The 18,209-nt window shown below is 45.7% G+C and overlaps 1 protein-coding gene and 1 long non-coding RNA gene across 9 annotated transcripts in view; one reads left to right on the top strand and one right to left on the bottom strand.

Annotated features, from left to right (window-relative positions):
- Positions 1 to 10,644: 10,644 nt before the first annotated feature.
- LOC145546517 (uncharacterized) lies at positions 10,645 to 16,669 on the bottom strand. Its single transcript, XR_014082981.1, has 2 exons — positions 15,612 to 16,669; positions 10,645 to 12,351 (listed from the first exon to the last, which is right to left on the bottom strand). It is a non-coding gene; the product is annotated as an uncharacterized LOC145546517 (long non-coding RNA).
- Positions 16,670 to 16,807: 138 nt separating this feature from the next.
- UXS1 (UDP-glucuronate decarboxylase 1) overlaps positions 16,808 to 18,209 on the top strand; it is a 57,093-nt gene continuing 55,691 nt past the window's right edge. For 6 of the 8 annotated variants that reach the window (XM_081593554.1, XM_081593555.1, XM_081593550.1 and 3 more), the window contains exon 1: positions 16,808 to 16,932. In XM_081593554.1, coding sequence (XP_081449680.1) covers positions 16,839 to 16,932 — 94 coding nt within the window. In that variant the 5' untranslated portion in view covers positions 16,808 to 16,838. Of the gene's footprint in view, positions 16,937 to 18,209 lie in introns of all 8 variants that reach the window. The other 2 variants (XM_081593551.1, XM_081593556.1) reach the window with 1 other exon arrangement.

Genomic DNA, 18,209 nt, shown 5'->3' with positions numbered 1-18,209 from the left:
GATAGATAGATAGATAGACAAGACAGGATATACATGTAAATCTTCAGATCACCGCAGGCTGGGGAGGAACGAGGAAGGGAGTGGAAGGCACTGGAGAAATGTGGGGAGGAGGTGGAAAACCACTGGGTGTGAAGCAGGTCCTGTGAATTGTTGAGCTGCCAGATTCAGCAAAAACACTGAGGTCAACTTCAATCATCAGAGGTTAAATTTTTCTTAACAACACAGCTTCCTTTAGTTAATATTAAATATCTCTATTCTACACAATGTACAAACACAAAGGATCAACAGAATAAACCTGCAACTTGAATTTATGAAATAAAACAGCACAAACACGGTGGGCTCTGGACCATCCGTGCTGCCTCCGCCTCCTGCCCCACCCCCTTGCAGCTCCCACTCATGCTGCCTGGGATCTGGTGTTTATAACAGGGTGTTCTCACCCTGCAGCATTTTCCTATGTGTCCGTGGACAATGTAGATTATCTTTCTGCGTGTTTTAAGTCTTTGACATGAATGATGTACTTCATGTCTTCTTCTGCAACTTTTATTCTTACTTCAACACATAATTGGGACTTATTTATGCTTCTTCTGTCTGTTATTTGTTATTTTCACTGATGTGTAGCATCACACAATATGAATGAACCAGTTATTTATTCTCCTGCTGATGGCCACTTAGGTCATTTCCACGTGTTAAGCTCCTGTAAACAGTGTCAAAATAAACATTCTTCCATACACTTCTGTTAGCACATGTGTGAACATTTCTCCAGGGTATAAAAGCAGGATTGGAATTTCTGGATCGAATAACAACATAATTTTTCAATTCTCTTCTTATGATAGTTCTCTTGATTGATCTCTATATCAACCAAAAAAAGATTTTTATGGAACAGAGATAAAAAATGTCTGATTCAACATTTCATTAATTCATTATAGTGACTATCCATCCTTGTTTTCAAGAATGAGATTGAAAATCTTGTGACTTATAAAGTCTTCTCAGATTTGAACTACATTGAGTTTCTTAGATACAAAGTAAAACATGAAATCCTGCTACCCCTTTTTATTGTCTGACACACCCAACCTAATCATTGTATTTCCAGCCAGGCTGTCATTCAAATATCAAGTTTACATGGCACACTCAGAATTTATGCACCAACCTTGGTGCCCTGAGGCTGGAACTCAGACCCTGTAGTTCACTGCTGGGTGACCGTGAGTTCAACATATATTAACTTTCAAGTCACTTTGTCTATAAAAGTAAGAAATGCTTAATGTAGTGATGAAAGATCAGAGATTGGACATGCAATAGGTTTCCTGACAGAAAAAGAAAAAAGAAATAAGAGAATTGCATCTGATGATGAGAATAAGTATCTAACTTCCAGTCTGGAAGGAAACTTCACTGCCCCCACACACACACACACTACCTATGGTCACAAACAGTCTCTGTTGATGGATTAGTAATTGGTCCATGCCCCTTTCTTAACCGCATGATAAATACCCACAGTTTCTTTTTTTTTTTAATTTTACTGATGTTTAGTTGATTTACAATGTTGTGTTAATTTCTGTTGTACAGCAAAGTGATTCAGTTATACGTATATATTCTTTTTCATATTCTTTCCTATTATGGTTTATCATAGGATAATATAGTTCCCTGAGTTATGCAATGGAACCATTCTATTAATACATATAATAGTTTGGATCTGCTAATCCCAAACTCCCAATCTATCCCCCCACTCCCCTCTCCCTTGGCAACCACAGATCTGTTCTCTGTGTCTGTGAATCTGTCTCTGTTTTGAAGATAAGTTCATTTGTATCATTTTTTTTTTAGATTCCACATATAAGTGATATTATATATTTGCCTTTCTCTGTCTTAGTATGATAATATAAATATACGTACATTTTCTTAGTATGATAATCTCTAGGTTCATCTGTGTTCCAGCAAATGGAATTATTTTATTCCTTTTATGGCTGAGAAATATCCCATTGGATATATGTGCCACATCTTCTTTATCCATTCATCTGTCAGTGGACCCTTAGGTCACTTTAGTGTCTTGGCTGTTGTAAACAGTGCTGCTATGAACATAGGGGTGCACGAGTCTTTTAAAATAATGGTTTTGTCTGAATACTCCCAGTTTCTTGAGGAAGACAGTGATTTGCAGTGATCTCCCTTGACATTCTTGGCTCACATAACTCCTGATGCAGCTAGCTGAGGCACCTGTGTGACCTCAGCCCCGCAAAAGCCATCTAGACTAGCATCTGCCCTCAACTGACCTCCGGCTGGGCTCCTGCCAGTTCTGACCAAAGCCCCAGTGTCCTTTTGAAGCATCTGCAAGTATGTTTCTTTTCCACACAGAAATCATTTTTATTCAAGGAGACTTCCCCCAACACAGTCATGGATTGCAAATAATCAAATGCCTTCCTCGCTCTAACACTCCTCCATGTGATCAGCACCTCTCTATTCTCTCTATCTCCGTGTACTTTTCTTGTCCTTTTTGGGTTTAATGTATGTTTTGAATCTTACAGCCTGTTTTGATTCCTTCTATATAAAAGAAAGTGTTTCATAAATTCCTAATAACTAATACATTGTCAAATAAGATTAGATGTTAAACGATTTCTGAAGCAAACCACATCATTCTAGGTTTATATTTGCCTTTTGTATTCTGACACCTTTTTACCGCCAGTGACATCTGTGCTAAGACGAAACAAACTCTGAAGAAACCCTGAATCCTGTGTTACTGATGAAACAAACCCTGAACACTGAGCAAAGTGTATCAAGCTGAAAATTTGCCTGGCATTTACTGGAGGCGCATGCCTTGCCTTTTAAAAATTTATTTGCCTGTCTTTTCTGTTGGAGCCTCACAAAGAGGAGCCCAGACAAAGCATCAGGCTGGTAATATGAGCTGCCTGACAAGTGCTCCATATGGACACATATGAGCTGCTAATAAGCTCTGAAAAAGATGAGGTCAGCACAGAGCGCTTGGCTCAGTCCATCCCTCTGGTTTATGGCTGTGCCGACCCTCATGCAGATAATGGTACAGCTTCTGCCTCTAGACTTCCTCCGAGGAGCCCAAAGTGCCTTGCAAATGTCTTCTTATCGATTTTCACGTCTCTGATGCAGGGTTTTGAAGGCAGCAGACAGAAGAGGTGAGTAGCCAAGCCAACCTGTTCAAAGTCAATGAGAGACCCAGCTCTGTGTCCCACAGTCCAGCCTTGGTGGGCTCCTCCCCGGCGGTGGGTCTGCCCCTCTACACATCTTCCTCCAAACAAGCGAGGAGCTTGCGGGGGCAGGGCAGGGGAGCGCAGGGATGGGGTTTCTCTGTGCCTTCAGTTTACTCATTTATATGGCTATTACTTCCTTTGGAGGCTTATCCCAGTGAAGGATTTCTCTACTGGGAAAACGACTTCCCACTGTCCCAGCCTGCTTTCTTGTATCTATAACACAATGGACAATGGCAGACACTGAGAAATTTGTTTAAACAGAAAAAGGAGAAAAGGACAGGAAATTTTTTAAAACTCCCAAAGGAAATACTTCCTTGACTTTAAATCAGCTTAAATATATATTTGTATATAACATTTACATATATTTATTATTTAAAATTTAATATACAAATTAATTTTATGTATTTTAATAAAAGTATACATGTATGCATACATATTTGACCTTTCAGAACTAATTAGAAGCAAACAAGCCTAAAGCATTTAGCTTTCTGACTTGGTTTTCTGGAGACTGGAACACAGCCCAGTAAGGGTGTCCAGGTGGGGCCGCGTGGAGGAGCAAAGCAGAGGCCAGTGGGAACTGCCGTTTCCACACACCAGCTGCTGTGCTGTCATCACCTGGCTTCTGGGAGGCTGGGCAGCATGGACCCGAGTGGCCTGTGCAACCTCCAAGGAAGCAAAAAGCACTGCATCCAACTCAGTTCCCAGCATCAGGACCAGAAATTCTCTGTTGTGTTGGGATGGGAGCGGGGGTATCCTGGGCTCTGTAGAGGACTCAGTGACATCTCTGGTGTCTGCTCACAGATGCCAGCTGACCCCTCCTGACTCTGCCAGGGAAAGACGTCTCCAGAACCAGTGTCCTTGGTCAGCCACCCTGAAGGGTCAAAAACTAAATGCTCCGAAAGCTGGCTGTTGTCAAATGTCACCAAGAACACTGTTGTTCCACGGGGGCTGACCCAGCACCTCAGTAGAAACTCGAGATAACAGCAGATCTACAAGACTTGCATTCCCCCTCAGCCTCTCCTGCCGTCCCCACACCCTCCCCGTCCAGGAACAGCTGCTCTGATGTCCTTTCCAGGGAAAACCAACCACCTTTCAAATGAAAACACTTGCTTTACTACCCAAGACTTTAAGGATGAAGCACATGCGTGCTAAGTTACTTCAGTCGTGTCTGACTCCTTGCGACCCCATGGACTGTAGCATGTCAGACTCCCCTGTTCATAGAATTCTCCAGGCAAGAATACTGGAACAGGTTGCCATGCCCTGCAGGGAATCTTCCCCCATCCAGGTTTTGAGCCCACATCTCCTGCAGCTCTTGCATTACAGGCGGATTCTTTACAGTCTGAGCCACTGGGGAAACCCAAGGATGAAACACATGTTCCCCTAATTACAGGCAGAGGGAAGGAAAACTTGGCCCTCTTCCCTTCTTGGTTCGTTGGCTGGTCTAATAATGAAATTGACAGAAGACAGACTAACAGAACAAAAAACAAATTTAATTTTGTCCATACATGCATGCTCAGTCGCTTAGCCGTGTCTGACTCTTATGTGACCCCCATGGACTGTAGTCCTTCAGGCTCTTCTGTCCATGGAATTCTCCAGGCAAGAATACTGGAGTGGGTTGCCATTTCTTACTCCAGGGGATCTCATAAAAATAGGGGATTCAAAGAAGTGACCAAAGCAGGCGGCTTTGATACTTTTCAGACAAAGAAACTGCACATTTTTGAAGAATTGACCTGACGAAAGGGGTTTGGGCTGGGTTAAATTAGAGAGGAAGTAACAAGGTCTGTTTGTACAACCTTCTCAGCCCTTAAAGCCTGGTCTCCGGGGGTAAGGAGGCTTCTTCCTCCTGTCCAGGGAAGGCACCTTCACCCAGGAGATCTATATTCTGTGTTCAGGGGGACAGAGCGGGACGGAGTGTATCAGCTGTTTCTTAAGTAACTTTAATTCAAAATAATCAATATGCCAAAATGGCATATTTGGGGTGGCATAGTCTGTTCCCCTTCACAGGTGTTAAGAATTCACTGAGGGCTTCTCTGGTGGCTCAGTGGTAAAAAAAATCATCTGCCAAGGCAGGAGACAGGGGTTCGATCCCTGATCCGGTAAGATCCCACATGCTGCCAAGCAACTAAGCCTGTGCACTGCAACTACACAAGCCTAACAAGAGAAGCCACCTCAATGAGAAGCCCACGCACCAACTAGAGAAAAGCCTACACAGTAGTGAAGACCTAGCACAGCCAAAAATAAACTTAAAAAAAAAAAAAAAGAATTCACTGAAATGTTGCACTTAGCAATCAACTTGAAGATGAACTGCTTTGCCCTTAAAAATGCGTTCTGATTGTAGGAAAACTTAGTGATTAGCCAAACAAATTGAGATATGCTATAATCATGCTATCACACTGAATCTTTACCTGTTGATGACTAAATTATAGATTTCCACTTCAAGAGTAAACAAATTCCCTTGCATTAGAATATCTTTGACTGTTGGGAGTTTGTAGAAAGATAAGTAATCAATCATTAAGAGTTTTTTCAAAGTGACTCAATTTACTGGTTTACAGGCAGTACTGTTATCATTAATTTGACTGTTACAAGTATTAATTAAGTTATCTACCATTTCCTTTTCTTTGAAATGCTCAGCTTGGACAAAGTGCAACCCCAGTGAATTGAGTCCAGTGGCTGCAGACAGACCTCATTTATAGCAAAAACAACAAAGGCAGTATTTTCCAAGGGAAGTCACCCGGCAGGACCCTGCTGGTACAAACATTTCGATGCTGCATCAGTAAGAATATACCACCATGCACAGTAGATCAAACACAGCCAGCCAGGAAACAATGGGACTGCAGGAAACGTTTTTGAAATGGGATCAAAGAGAAGCGAGAGGAGGCCAGGAGTTGAAGCCCAGAGCCTTAAAAGGAAGCCTACAGCAAGTGAAGTAGCAGTTATATGCCATCACCAGGGAGAAATCAGGAATTAACCAACAGAGAAGGCTGTGGTATGTGTTTATAATGAACTACAAGGAGAGACTCAGAGACCAGACAGAATGGCTTTATGCTACCTGACGATTATGGATTGGGTTGTAGCATTTGTTCTGAGAGTTGCCGGCACTGTGACAAAAACAGGATAGTAAGGTAGACATGCCAGAGCCCTCACTTGCCTTTTAACTAATAAATGCTACAGAGGCTACTTTCCAAAAAGAGACAGAGTATGCTTGGGGGCTGGAAGAGTCAGTACCGTTCAAATGAAAATTCTTCCCAAATTGATCTAGAGACTCAACATCATCCCAACCCATCTCCCAGCAGGCTTTTCCTGCATATATAGACATTTATGTGTATGGTGTGTTTATGTGTGTTTACCTGTGTATATATATATATATGTAGATGTGTGTATGTATATTGTGTTTATATGTGTGTTTAAGTGTATATGTGTATTTGTATAGACTTGTATGTATATTGTGTGTTTATGTGTGTATGTATATTTGTGTAGATCTGTGTGTATGTATATTGTGTGTTTGTGTGTGTATACATACATGTGTAGATGTGTGTGTATAGTGTTTGTGTATAAATATGAGTGTTTATGTGTGTGTATGTATATGTTTACATGTGTATGCACATATGTGCTTATGTGTGTAGGGAGGTGTGTGTGTGTGTGTGTGTGTGTGTGTGTATAGAGGTGGATTTGGGAAGGGAAATGTCAGAGGACCTGACCTGTCCGGGTCTGATGAGGAAACAGTCTCCACTCTCGGCCTTCTGTGTTCATAGCATCATCTGGGCTTCCTGACTCTGGGAAGAGCAGGAGAAGAGCATGTCAGGAGGCTGCCAGTGAAGGTCAAAGAAGCCGAAGGTGAAAATATCAGTGGAAGTGTCAGGGGCAGGTGTCAGGGGGAGAACTGGAATTCTACTACCTCCATCAGGTGGGAGCTCCTGCAGGGCTGTGTGCCCACTGCATCGGTACCCGGGGAGAGACCCACAAACCAGTCCCATCCTACCAGCAGCCCTCCTAGAGTGGGGTCTTCCCCTCCCAAACCTCACGCATATCCTCATTCTCTGACTGTAACCCAGAGTCACACAGGTAGGGCAGCATTCCGACCTCAGATGGGTGGGTGACAGTGCCAATGACAGCCCACAACCCCGCCAGGCACCTGTCTGGTTTTACCAAGTACATTCATAAGGTCAGAATCTCAACGTGTGGCCCCTTCTTGTAAATCCTGTTACCACCTGGATCACTCCCGGAGTTCATCCAATCCTCCACACAGCACATCCACTGGGGAGAAATTGCCTTTAACACAACCACTGAAAATGTGACCACAGTTCCTGTTAATTAACATCTCTTTATTTTCATTTGAACAGAAATAGGTTCTAGCAAATTGATGGGCATCTATTCAAATGAATCATTAAAAGCCCGCTGACAGCTGCTCACAGGCGATGATAAATGCCTCTCGTAGAGATTTATGATGGAGAAAAGCAATGCACCTCATTTGCCTTTTTCTCTCCAAGAAGGATGCACAGGGGCTCATCCTCAGGTTACCGTATGTATCACTTTGCTATCTCTTGCTTCTGGCAGCCTGAATCCAGAATATGAAGATAGACAGATTTACTGCCTGTATTGCCACTTCCCCCTCCCAGGATGGCAGAGATCAGTTTTTTGTTTTTTTTTTTTAATTATTTGTTTATTGGCCACAAGAGCAGCATGTGGGACCTCAGTCTCCCAACCAGGGATTGAACATTGGAAGTCAGGAGCTTTAACCAGTGGACCACCAGGGAAGTCTCATAGCAGAGCCCAGCTTTGCTTGAGACTCTGAAGAGTTTGACTGATCTGAGGTATTCTCTTTTTGGGAATCGTTCCAGGCTGCCCAAGGAGCCTTGAGGGACTTGGGGGAGGTTGTGGGCTCCTCTCAGAAAGGTTTCCCTCGGTCATCCGAGGGGCAGGCAAGACAGCATCTCACCTCTTGGCAGATCTCGTCCTACCTGGGTGTGGCACCCAGACAGCCATCTTCATGGTGAAGCAGTGTGGGAAGCGGCCAGACTGCCGGCAGCACAGGGGGACAAGGCTCCTGGTGCCTAAAGTTAGGATGGAGTGCCGTGCCTGCCCCTTCTCTGGACTCACAGGACAGTGGACATTTGATGTCGGTTGCTTTCCATGAATGGACCTGGGGCTATTTGCCTCCCAAACTGTTTTACTTGATAGCAACTGCTCTTATTAGAATCCTTAATTATGACCCCGGGTATCCTCGCGTGCTCAGCTGCTTCAGTCGTGTCCAACTCTTTGCAACCCCATGACTGTAGGCTGCCAGGCTCCTCTGTCCATGGGATTCTTCAGGCAAGAATACTGGAGGGCATTGCCATGCCCTCCTCCAGGAGGTCTTCCCCACCCAAGGACTGAATCTGCGCCTCTTGCATCTCCTGCATTGCACGTGGATTCTTTATTGCTGGTCACCAGGGAAGCCCCTTCCTCTCCTCAGAAGTGAAATTTAATGGGAGTATGAGGTCACATTAAAATCTAGACTTGCTGCCTTCATAAGCTCATCTCTGTTCCTCAATTAAATCATCGTGATAACCGATATTTCCATTCTGTCATGTTAGGACTAGTTGCTAACTTTAATCCACCCTCAATGGATTTGAATAAAAGCCGGTAATGAAATCAGGAAATCAGCCATGTTGGGTCCATAAGGAATCTTATGACTGGCAGGGCACTTTTACAATGCTTGGGTCACTAGGATCTTCCCAGAGCAAGCTGGAAAAGCAGCTACTCTTTGAACAGATGAACATATTTTATTATTTTTTATTGATTTTATTGATTTTTCTTTTTGCTTTTATGCTTCCACAAATATAGGCTGCTTCAGCAATAAATATGTGAAAGTTTTGTTTGAAAAGTTTAGACTGATTTATTAACAGCCATGCTTTCTTTTGTATTTTGGGCAATGAATCTGATGGAATTTGTCACAAAATGTTTCAAGCTGAAATAGATGTTACCAACCACATAACTGTTTTCTTTCATTCTTTCTACTGTTAATAAGGGGCTTACCTGATGGCTCAGCAGTAAAGAATCTGACTGCAATGTGGGAGACACTGGTTCAATCCCTGGGTTGGAAAGATCCTCTGGAGGAGGAAATGGCAACCCACTCTAGTATTCTTGCCTGAAAAATCGCACGGACAGAAGGGTCTGGGGGGCTACTGTCCATGGAGTCACAAAAGAGCTGACCATGACTGAGCAACTAAGCAGGAGCGCTGTTAACAGCGTGGGTTGATTGGTTGTTGGTTAATTCTAAGAAATCTTCAAAAGTGGATTAAAACTCTATAAAGCATTCTATCAACACATTTAATCACACAATACTTTTCCTTGAGCAGAGAGAAATAACTTAGATTTATGATGATATAAAGGGATTTGTGTTAATATGGTAAGCATAATAATAATGGAGCTTCCCTGGTGGCTCTAGTGGTAAAGAACCCACCTGTCAATGCAAGAGACAAGAGAGATGCGGGTTCAATCCCTGGGTTGGGAGGATCCCTTGGAGGAGGGCATGGCACCCCACTCTAGTATTCTTGCCTGGAGGATCCCATAGACAGAGCAGCCTGGCAGGCTACAGTCCATGGGATCACAAAGAGTCAGACATGACTGAACTGACTTAGCATGCATGCAATAATAATATTGTAGTGATTTTTTAAGACCTTTATCTTTTGAAGATAATTTCTGAAATATTTATAAGTGAAATGCTAGTGTCTGAAATTTGTCCTAAAATTCAGGGTGGAAACAGTGGGTGGAATAAAAATGAAATCAGATCAGCTGTGACTTGATAATTAATGAAGCTGATGGCGATAAACTTTTGCATATGTTTGAAATTTTCAATAACAAAAAGTACTTCTGAAAACTTTCAGGACAACCCAAAAATAAAATTTTAAAATACACTTTCATCTACAATAACATCAAAAAGAATAACAGAAAGAATACCTAGAAGTAAATTTTTTAAAAGAAGTACAAACTTAAACGACAAAAGTACGAAACAAATAATTTCATCTACATAATTGGGGAAGGATCCCATGATCATGGATCTAAAGATTTACTGTTATAATGTCAATATTCCCCAGGCTGATATACAGATTAAATCAATTCCTATTGGTTGGATGGCATCAATGATTCAATGGACATGAGTTAGAGCTAACTCTGGGAGAAAGTGAAGAACAGGGAAGGCTGGTGTGCTGCAGTCCATGGGGTCACAAAGAGTCAGACATGACTGAGCGACTGAACAACAATCAGAATCTTGGCCAACTTCTTTGTAGAAATTGATAAACTGATTCTAAAATTCTTACGAAATTGCAATGGATCCAGAATAGCCAAAACAATCTTTTAAAAGAAGAATAAAGTAGGAGGACTTACATTTCTCAGTACAAAGCAAGTATTACTGATGTGGGTTCTTGGACCCTTTAATCCATAAAAATTGAGGCCAGATGAGAAATTCAGGCTTTATTGGGACTTGTGCTGGAGCAGGAGGAGGGAGCAAAAATAAGTAACAAGTTAACTAACCCTAACTCTACCTACTCCCTTAAATGGAGTACCGGTGCAGTGGTGAGCTGATCCCGTAAGTGGAGGGAGGGTGGGGGAAGATCAGTGGTGCTTCCAGACACAGAACAACTAGACATCAAAATGAGAAACCCACAGAAAACATTTACAACAAAACTAGGAGACAAGGTACCTCTGTGTGCCCCAAGATACAAACATCCGCGCAGGAGAACTGAGAGAAAAGCTGACAGAAAAAGTAAAGGGGTCCTCCTGGGAGTTGACGGATGACTCCCGATGAGAATTGTTTCAAAGGATTTGGTTTAAAGTTCTAACATTATTTGCAAATTTTCTTTAACAGAGGTCCTAGGCAAATAAAAGCCAGCCTGCATTCCAGCTCTGTGTAGCTTTGTAATGGGCTCACCAGGTGGTGCCAGTGGTATAGAACCCTCCTGTCAATGCTGGAGACAAAGAGGCATGGGTTGGATTCCTGGGTCAGGAAGATCCCCTGGAGGAGGGCATGGCAACCCACTCCAGTATTCTTGCCTGGAGAATCCCATGGACAGAGGAGCCTGGCGGGCTACAGTCCATGGGGTCGCAAAGAGTCAACACAACTGAAGTGACTTAACGTGCGTGCATACATAGCATGCATTGTATCCCTAAAGTCCCTCCATGGAACTTTCTAGTGGTCTGGTGGTTATGACTCCATACTTTCACTGCCAAGGATCCAGGTTCAAACACTGGTTGGGGAACTGGGATCCTGAAAGCAGCACCGTTCAGCCAAAATAAATAACCAACTAAACAAAAAAGTTAAAGTGCCTCTTCTTTCCTCCCCTTTTTCTTTCAGTTGGACTGTGTCCTGTAATTTTTTTTAAAATTCCAACTCAAAACTCATCTCCTAAAGAAACCTTATAGGATTGGTCCTTCCAGGTTAATCCCTACTTGAGGATGACCCCCTCCAGTTCTCAGATGCCTAGTTTCCAGGATTCATTTCCTCGTGTTGAGGTTTTGTGCTTTTTCCAGGTGGGCCCGCCCAGTGAGTGGAGGTTTTCCTGGATAGGAGGCTGCTTTCTCTGCATCACCCCAGGTCGACCAGGATAGGTTAAGTAGGGCACAACAGGAAGGCCATTCTGATGCCAGTTCCTGCATGATCATGGGCAAGTGGGGACCATTCATCTTCCACTTTAAGCAGTCTGCCTACGGATGTGTGATTTCTGATGGCTCATCCAAGTGCTCTGTCTTGTTTTAAAATGCTGAGAGGATCATTAAAGAAAACCACAGTGTTCTTTTTACCTACTCCTGAGGGAAGTATTGAAAGTATTGCACTATACACAGTAAACTTCCCAACAGCTTTTCTGTTTGAAAACTTGTTTATAATTTAGAAAGCAAACTTAGGTCTAGGTGAGCCAAAGTGAGGTCCTGTGGTACATTTTCAGCAGCCCACTCAGAACATCATTGGTATTCGGCCAAAGGAATGAAGAGAAGTGGATATTACGCAAACCCACTTGACCAAGCATATTTTACAAGGCTGTCCTCCCCCGTAAAGGGTGATATATGATACTAATTTGCGATTTAGATACTAATTAAGCAGTTGGGAATGGGTCATCTTTTCCAAACAGGGAGATCTCCTTTCCATTTCAAACAGGTTTCGCCTCTTCTCCTGGGAAAGAAAAAAACAAAGATGGGTTATTAAACCCCGCCTTTTTTTTGCAAGGCTTTCGAGTTTTCACTCAAAATCCTCTGGTATCACTATATAACCATGTAGTTAGAGTGCTTAAAAATTAATTGGACTTCTAACAGTGAACAGATTCACAGTAGATAAGGTGCCTGTTGAAAAGGCAAGGCATCTGCATCTCAACTGCACATGCTGCTGCTGCTACTGCTGCTAAGTCACTTCAGTTGTGTCCGACTCTGTATGATCCCATAGACGGAAGCCCACTAGGCTCCCCTGTCCCTGGGATTTTCTAGGCAAGAACACTGGAGTGGGTTGCCATTTCCTTCTCCAATGCATGAAAGTGAAAAGTGAAAGTGAAGTCACTCAGTCGTGTCCAACTCTTAGCGACCCCATGGACTGCAGCCTACCAGGCTCCTCTGTCCATGCGATTTTCCAGGCAAGGGTACTGGAGTGGGGTGCCATTGCCTTTTCTGCAACTGCACATAATAATCGTCAAAAGCGGACTTTGTGAATTGTGATGTATGTCTGATGACTGCTTTTTATCTTCGCTGATGGGAAGTTAATTATGCAACACACCCCAGAGAAATCATCTTCTTTAATAGCCAATGCAAACTTCAGAAAATAACAAGTCAAAAACATAATTTGCCTGTATCTGGCACTTCCCTCAAGTCCACTGGTTGGTAAGTATTCACTGGGCATTCACACTACAGCTGGCACGTACATTAACAACCAGAATTTATTACTTGCTCATCAGAAACCTGGCTCTAGCGGAGAGACGATATTACCAGTTGGATACACAAATCACAGTTTATGCTTCCCAAAGGACGCAGAGGGAGAGCCTTAAGGAGACCCCAAAGGCAGCGTCTTTTTCTCCCCTCGACTCCTCAGCAACAAGAGCTCAACAGGTCCTTCAGCAGATCCTTCAAGTTCTATAGAGTTTAGAATTAAGTCACTTTAAAAATGACTAGTCCCAGCAGCATGATCTACTTCTCAACCTGATCTTGGCTGATTGCGGGTAAAACCCTCTGCTCAGATGCTCTGGGGCACATAAGCCAGGTGGACCAGGGAGGTGCAGAGGGGAAAAGCTGTCACATTGAAACAGGAAGAACACATCTGACTCCCTATCAGATCTGTTTCTTTTACCTTAACCTTTGTATCTGTTTGCAACAACCAACCCTTTAGATATAAAAAGAAAAAAAAAGTGTTAGTTGCTCAATTGTGTCTGACTCTGCGACCCTGTGGACTGTAGCCTGCCAGGCTCCTTTGTCCATGGGATTTCCCAGGTAAGTGGAAAACCGACTGGAGTGGGTTGCCATTTCCTACTCCAGGGGATCTTCCCAACCCAGGGATGGAACCCACATCTCCTACATTGGCAGGCGGGTTCTTCACCCCTCATTGAACCATCAGGGAAGCATTGGCTTAATAAGAAAAGTAGCAGAAAGAAAAGTAGATAAAGTGCGCAGGGGTTGGAGGCCTCGCTTCTGCACTCTCAGATACATTGCTAGAGGCTTTCTTATCCAACATTATCTGCACCTTTTTTTCCTGCTCCTCTAGCCAAACAGGTTCCACTATGTCCTATAGGGTCCTCTCCCTCCCCAACACCCCTGCCTGATGTGTGTGAGGAAAAACCTTACGTGTGATTTCAAATTCAGCCCACATAGCCCTGGCTCTGCACAGCCTCCCTCTTGCTGTTCTCACCTGGAAGGGTAGGTGTGCTGGTAAAAAAACAAAAAACAGAAAAAGGCCTGATCTGCAGGGCTTTAATCATCTTGGCTGTCAAGAACACTGCCTTGTAACTAAGTAGTCACTGTCGAAATATTCTTGTTGATGTATCCACTGAAAAAAAGGAGTAGCTGATAGCAAGGTTGAGGCAGGAAGGGGACCTGAGCACAGAACTCACTGGGGCAGAGGGCATGGGCAGCCAGAAGAGGGAAGAGAAGCTCAGGGAAGTGACCTGCCCAAGCCCACGGTTTCCTTGAAGAGCCCGAGGTGATGCCTCCTTCCCTGAGGCCTTCTCATCGCTGCTGGGCAAGCACTTACTGCTGCTTACTCCCAAATTCTGGCTTTGGTTGAGCTGAAAATCAGGGTCAGGGCCACCCACAACCTTCTGAGGGGTCATAAGGACAGCAGTGGCTAATCTACATGTACTTTTTGATGGTGTTCCCATACACTTCATCCCTTGGGGCAAGAGGCCTTGGCAGCAGTGTCTGGTGGTGGAAAGGAGGCTCAGGTAGGAAAGCTGGATTTAGGGACTTTTGTGCATAGGTAGAATGTGTTTCACAATTTCTAGCCTGCTTGAACAGATAAATATATATCAATGAAATACCATTTACACCCAAAAAGCTTGGAATCCACTTACAGCTTCTATCTGATTTTGCCGTAGGGCAAATGTTAATCTTTCCTCATATCTCTGCTGCTCATCTTTTATCTAAAAATCACGGAATTCCTACTGTATAGGACAGGGAACTCTACTCAATATTCTGTAATAACCTAAATGGGAAACGAATCTGAAAAAGAATAGATATATGTCTGGTGGTGGTTTAGTCACTTAGTCGTGTCTGACTCTTTGCGACCCTGTGGACTGTACCCTGCCAGACTTCTCTGTCCATGGGATTTTCCAGGCAAGAATACTGGAGTGGGTTGCCATTTCCTCCTCCAGGAGATTCTCCTGACCCAGGGATTGAACCTATGTCTCCTGCATTGCAAGCAGATTCTTTACCACTGAGCCACCAGGAAGCCCTAGATATACGTCTATGTATAGCTAAATCTTGGCTGTACACCTGAAACTAAAACAGCATTGTAAGTCAACTACACTCCAATATAAAATAAAAAATTAGAAGAATAAAGTGATCATGGTAAATAACAAAGTAAAATAAAAATCATGAAATCATAGGGTCAGAGGAGCTCAGAGCACTACATGCTCTAGATACATCTTTTCAAAAATTAGAGGTTTAACCCAAACTTAAAATGTTAACAATAAGGAAACAAAGTTGCTGTTGTTGTTGGTGTTTAGCCACTAAGTTGTGTTGTATTCTTTTGACCCCATGAACTGTAGCCTGCCAGGCTCCTCTGTCCATGGGATTTCCCAGGCAAGAACGCTGGAATGGGTTGCCATTTCCTTCCGCAGGGGATCTTCCCCACTCAGGGACGGAATTCTGCTTGGCAGATGGATTCATTATTATGGAGTCACCAAGGAAAAAAGACTCCCAGACAAAAAGAAACTTGTCCTTGGCTGGTGTCCTCACCTGCAAGCCCACCCAGGGGGTCTCTGTCTGCCTCCAAAGGAAGTGTCACCTGGCAGCCTTCTTGGATACTGGAATGGGTTGAGAGCGTGTTGAGGAGTGGGCGTCCTGACAGGAGGCCGTTTCAGATTGAGTATCGTCCTCTGGGAAAGGGCTTAACGATTTTCCTCTTGTTCCACAGTTCTCAAGGTTAATGGGGAGGCCTGGGACGGGAAGGCTGTCTTACAATCACAGAGTCATGGCATTTGTGCTGAGTAGTTAGAAAGATGTAACCAATTACTGCTTTGATTTATTGCTAATTGTGATGGTTATTTTTCTCGGAGGTTTATAACAAAGTTGAAGAAGGGCATTCGACTGTTTAGCAAAAGAGCCCGGCGTTCACAGAGGTTAGAGGCACTGCGGGCCGCTCTGCAAGGTCTATAAGGTCAGCCTGCAGCCCCCGCACTTTGGGTCTCCCTTCGGGTCGCTCCAGTCCTGGTTTGGCTAAGGTCCACGCGCACCTGTCTTCCTCCGCCAGGGGCCCAGCTCCCCACGGGTCCAGAACTCCTTTGGCATCTGTGCGTCCTTGGGCACAGCTCCTCGCTGGGAGCAGGCATGCAATATCCGCTTGTGGAAGAAACGAGCTAGGACAGCGCGTGCATCCGCATGCTCTCGGCACATAGCTATGGCTAGTGCACTCACTCTCCTGCAACGAGGCTTCCGTTTTTCTGCAGGCAGACGGCGCGGTCCACCCTTTCCTTCCTAGTCTATCCTCACTCTACATCACTAGCACTACTTTTTAAAATAATAAACGCCTTATTTTTAAAAGAAAGACGTCCTAGCCGATCAGAGGGGAAAACGCACGGAATCTGGACATCAGTGATATGTAGGGGACTAATCGTTGCCGCTGTTTCAGCTAAAGAAGCCGGGAGAACAGGTAACTTTCAGAGTGAGCGGGTAAAGAACTCCAAACACCTGCCCAAATACAACACAAACCAGCCCGGTGGCCGCCTGGTGCGCTGGTACCCAGGTCTGTGGCGCACCGCCCACCACGGCGTCCACGCTTTCGCTCGCGCATGCGCACGCGCCGCCCGCTGGAGCCGCCGCACTGCGCCTGCGGGGTGGGGCGGGGCGAACGCGGAGCATGCGCGCGGACCCCGCCGGCAGGAAGCGCGCGCGGGGCGGGGCGGGGCCTCCGGGCCGCCCCCGCCGCCGCGCTCGGAGTCGGGCGGCCGCAGCGCGCGGCCCGGGATGCTGAGCCAGCCGCTGCTTCGCCTAGCGTCGGCCGTCAGCCGCAGGAGGATGAAGTTGCTGCTGGGCATCGCGCTGCTCGCCTACGTGGCCTGTGAGTGCTTCGGCCATTCATTCCCGCCCGCGGCCTGCTCCCTCCAGCTCCGTGAGCGGCAGCCAGCCGAACAGCGGACCCTCGGCCCTCGGCCCCGCCGCACACCGGACTGCGGTCCACTGCTCCCGAGCGTGCGGCGCCGCTGGGCGGGACGCGGGGCTGCGAGGGCTGTCTGCTGGCAGAGCCCCCATCGCGGCTGTCAGCTCCTAGGAAAATTACTGAGCGTTTGGATGCTTGGAGCCCAGTGTCGCCCGACCCCGCCGGCCCGCGGCCGAGCCCAGGGGTCCTGGAGCCCACGGGTCTGACGCCCCGGGGTCCTTGCGCCCAAGTGTCTGGACGCCCCGGGAGGGGGGGTGGTCCTCTGCCCCCAGGTGTGTGCATCTGGGATCCTGGCGCCCAGGGGGCTCCCCGCGCCCAGTTGTCCGCTCCAGGGATACTGGCGCCAAGGAGGGGGTCCACGAGCCCAGGTGTCCGCACGCCCCAGGGGTTCCCCGCGCCTGTGTTCTGAGGCTGCGGGTCGACCCAGAGCTGAGGCGCGCCGCGGGGGTGGGGAGGGTCTCGGCGCCGCTCCATTTTGTGTGGTTCCCCTGTCATCACTCGCGGAGGCTTCGGGACAGAGGGCAGGAGGGGACACTTTGCTGACAGGTGGTGCACCCTGTGTCTTAGAGGCAGGAGCCGTCCCTTTAAAAAAAAAAAACCTATTGGATGGGAATGTGTTTTCCTTGATGCTATTAATATTTCCCCAAGTACCAAAATTGGACCGAGTGTGAGCTCGTTTGAATCCTAGCCACGAGGCTGATCCACGCTGAGATGAAACACCTGCTCACTGGTTGGGTTACCGAGGTCTGCCTCCTGAGTTGAGGGGCGCCTCCGGACGTGGCTTCAGTTGAGCTCTAGGCAGATGCGCCGTCATTGAGGCCCGGCCTGTCTGCAGCCCAACTGGGGGCTGTTAGATGCAAGCAGTTTGCCGGGGAGGAAAATGGCTTCTGAAGTGTATGCCAGTCTTGAGTCAGGAAGCAGAGACCCCAGGGGGAAGACTGCTTCAAGTTGTGTAATTCCTGTTAGGACTGTAGTAACAATGTTCAAACTTGCTGCCAGCTTCCCCATGTGTGGTGCGTCTGTTTCCTTGTCTCATTTAAGTATCTCAGCAGTCCTAGGAAGTAGTTCCTATCATTATTCTCATTCTAGAGGTGAGTCTGTTAAGACCAAGAGAAATTAGGCAAATGATGATCACACAGGTGAGAAGCTACAAAGACCAAGAATTTGAGCCCAGAAGG

This window comes from Giraffa tippelskirchi, chromosome 4 (genome assembly GCF_054371585.1).
Source record: "Giraffa tippelskirchi isolate mGirTip1 chromosome 4, T2T-mGirTip1v1.2.pri, whole genome shotgun sequence".
In the NCBI taxonomy this organism is placed as follows: domain Eukaryota; kingdom Metazoa; phylum Chordata; class Mammalia; order Artiodactyla; family Giraffidae; genus Giraffa; species Giraffa tippelskirchi.
Note: the sequence above shows the minus strand (reverse complement) of the source record. Positions and strands in the feature narration are given on the sequence as shown.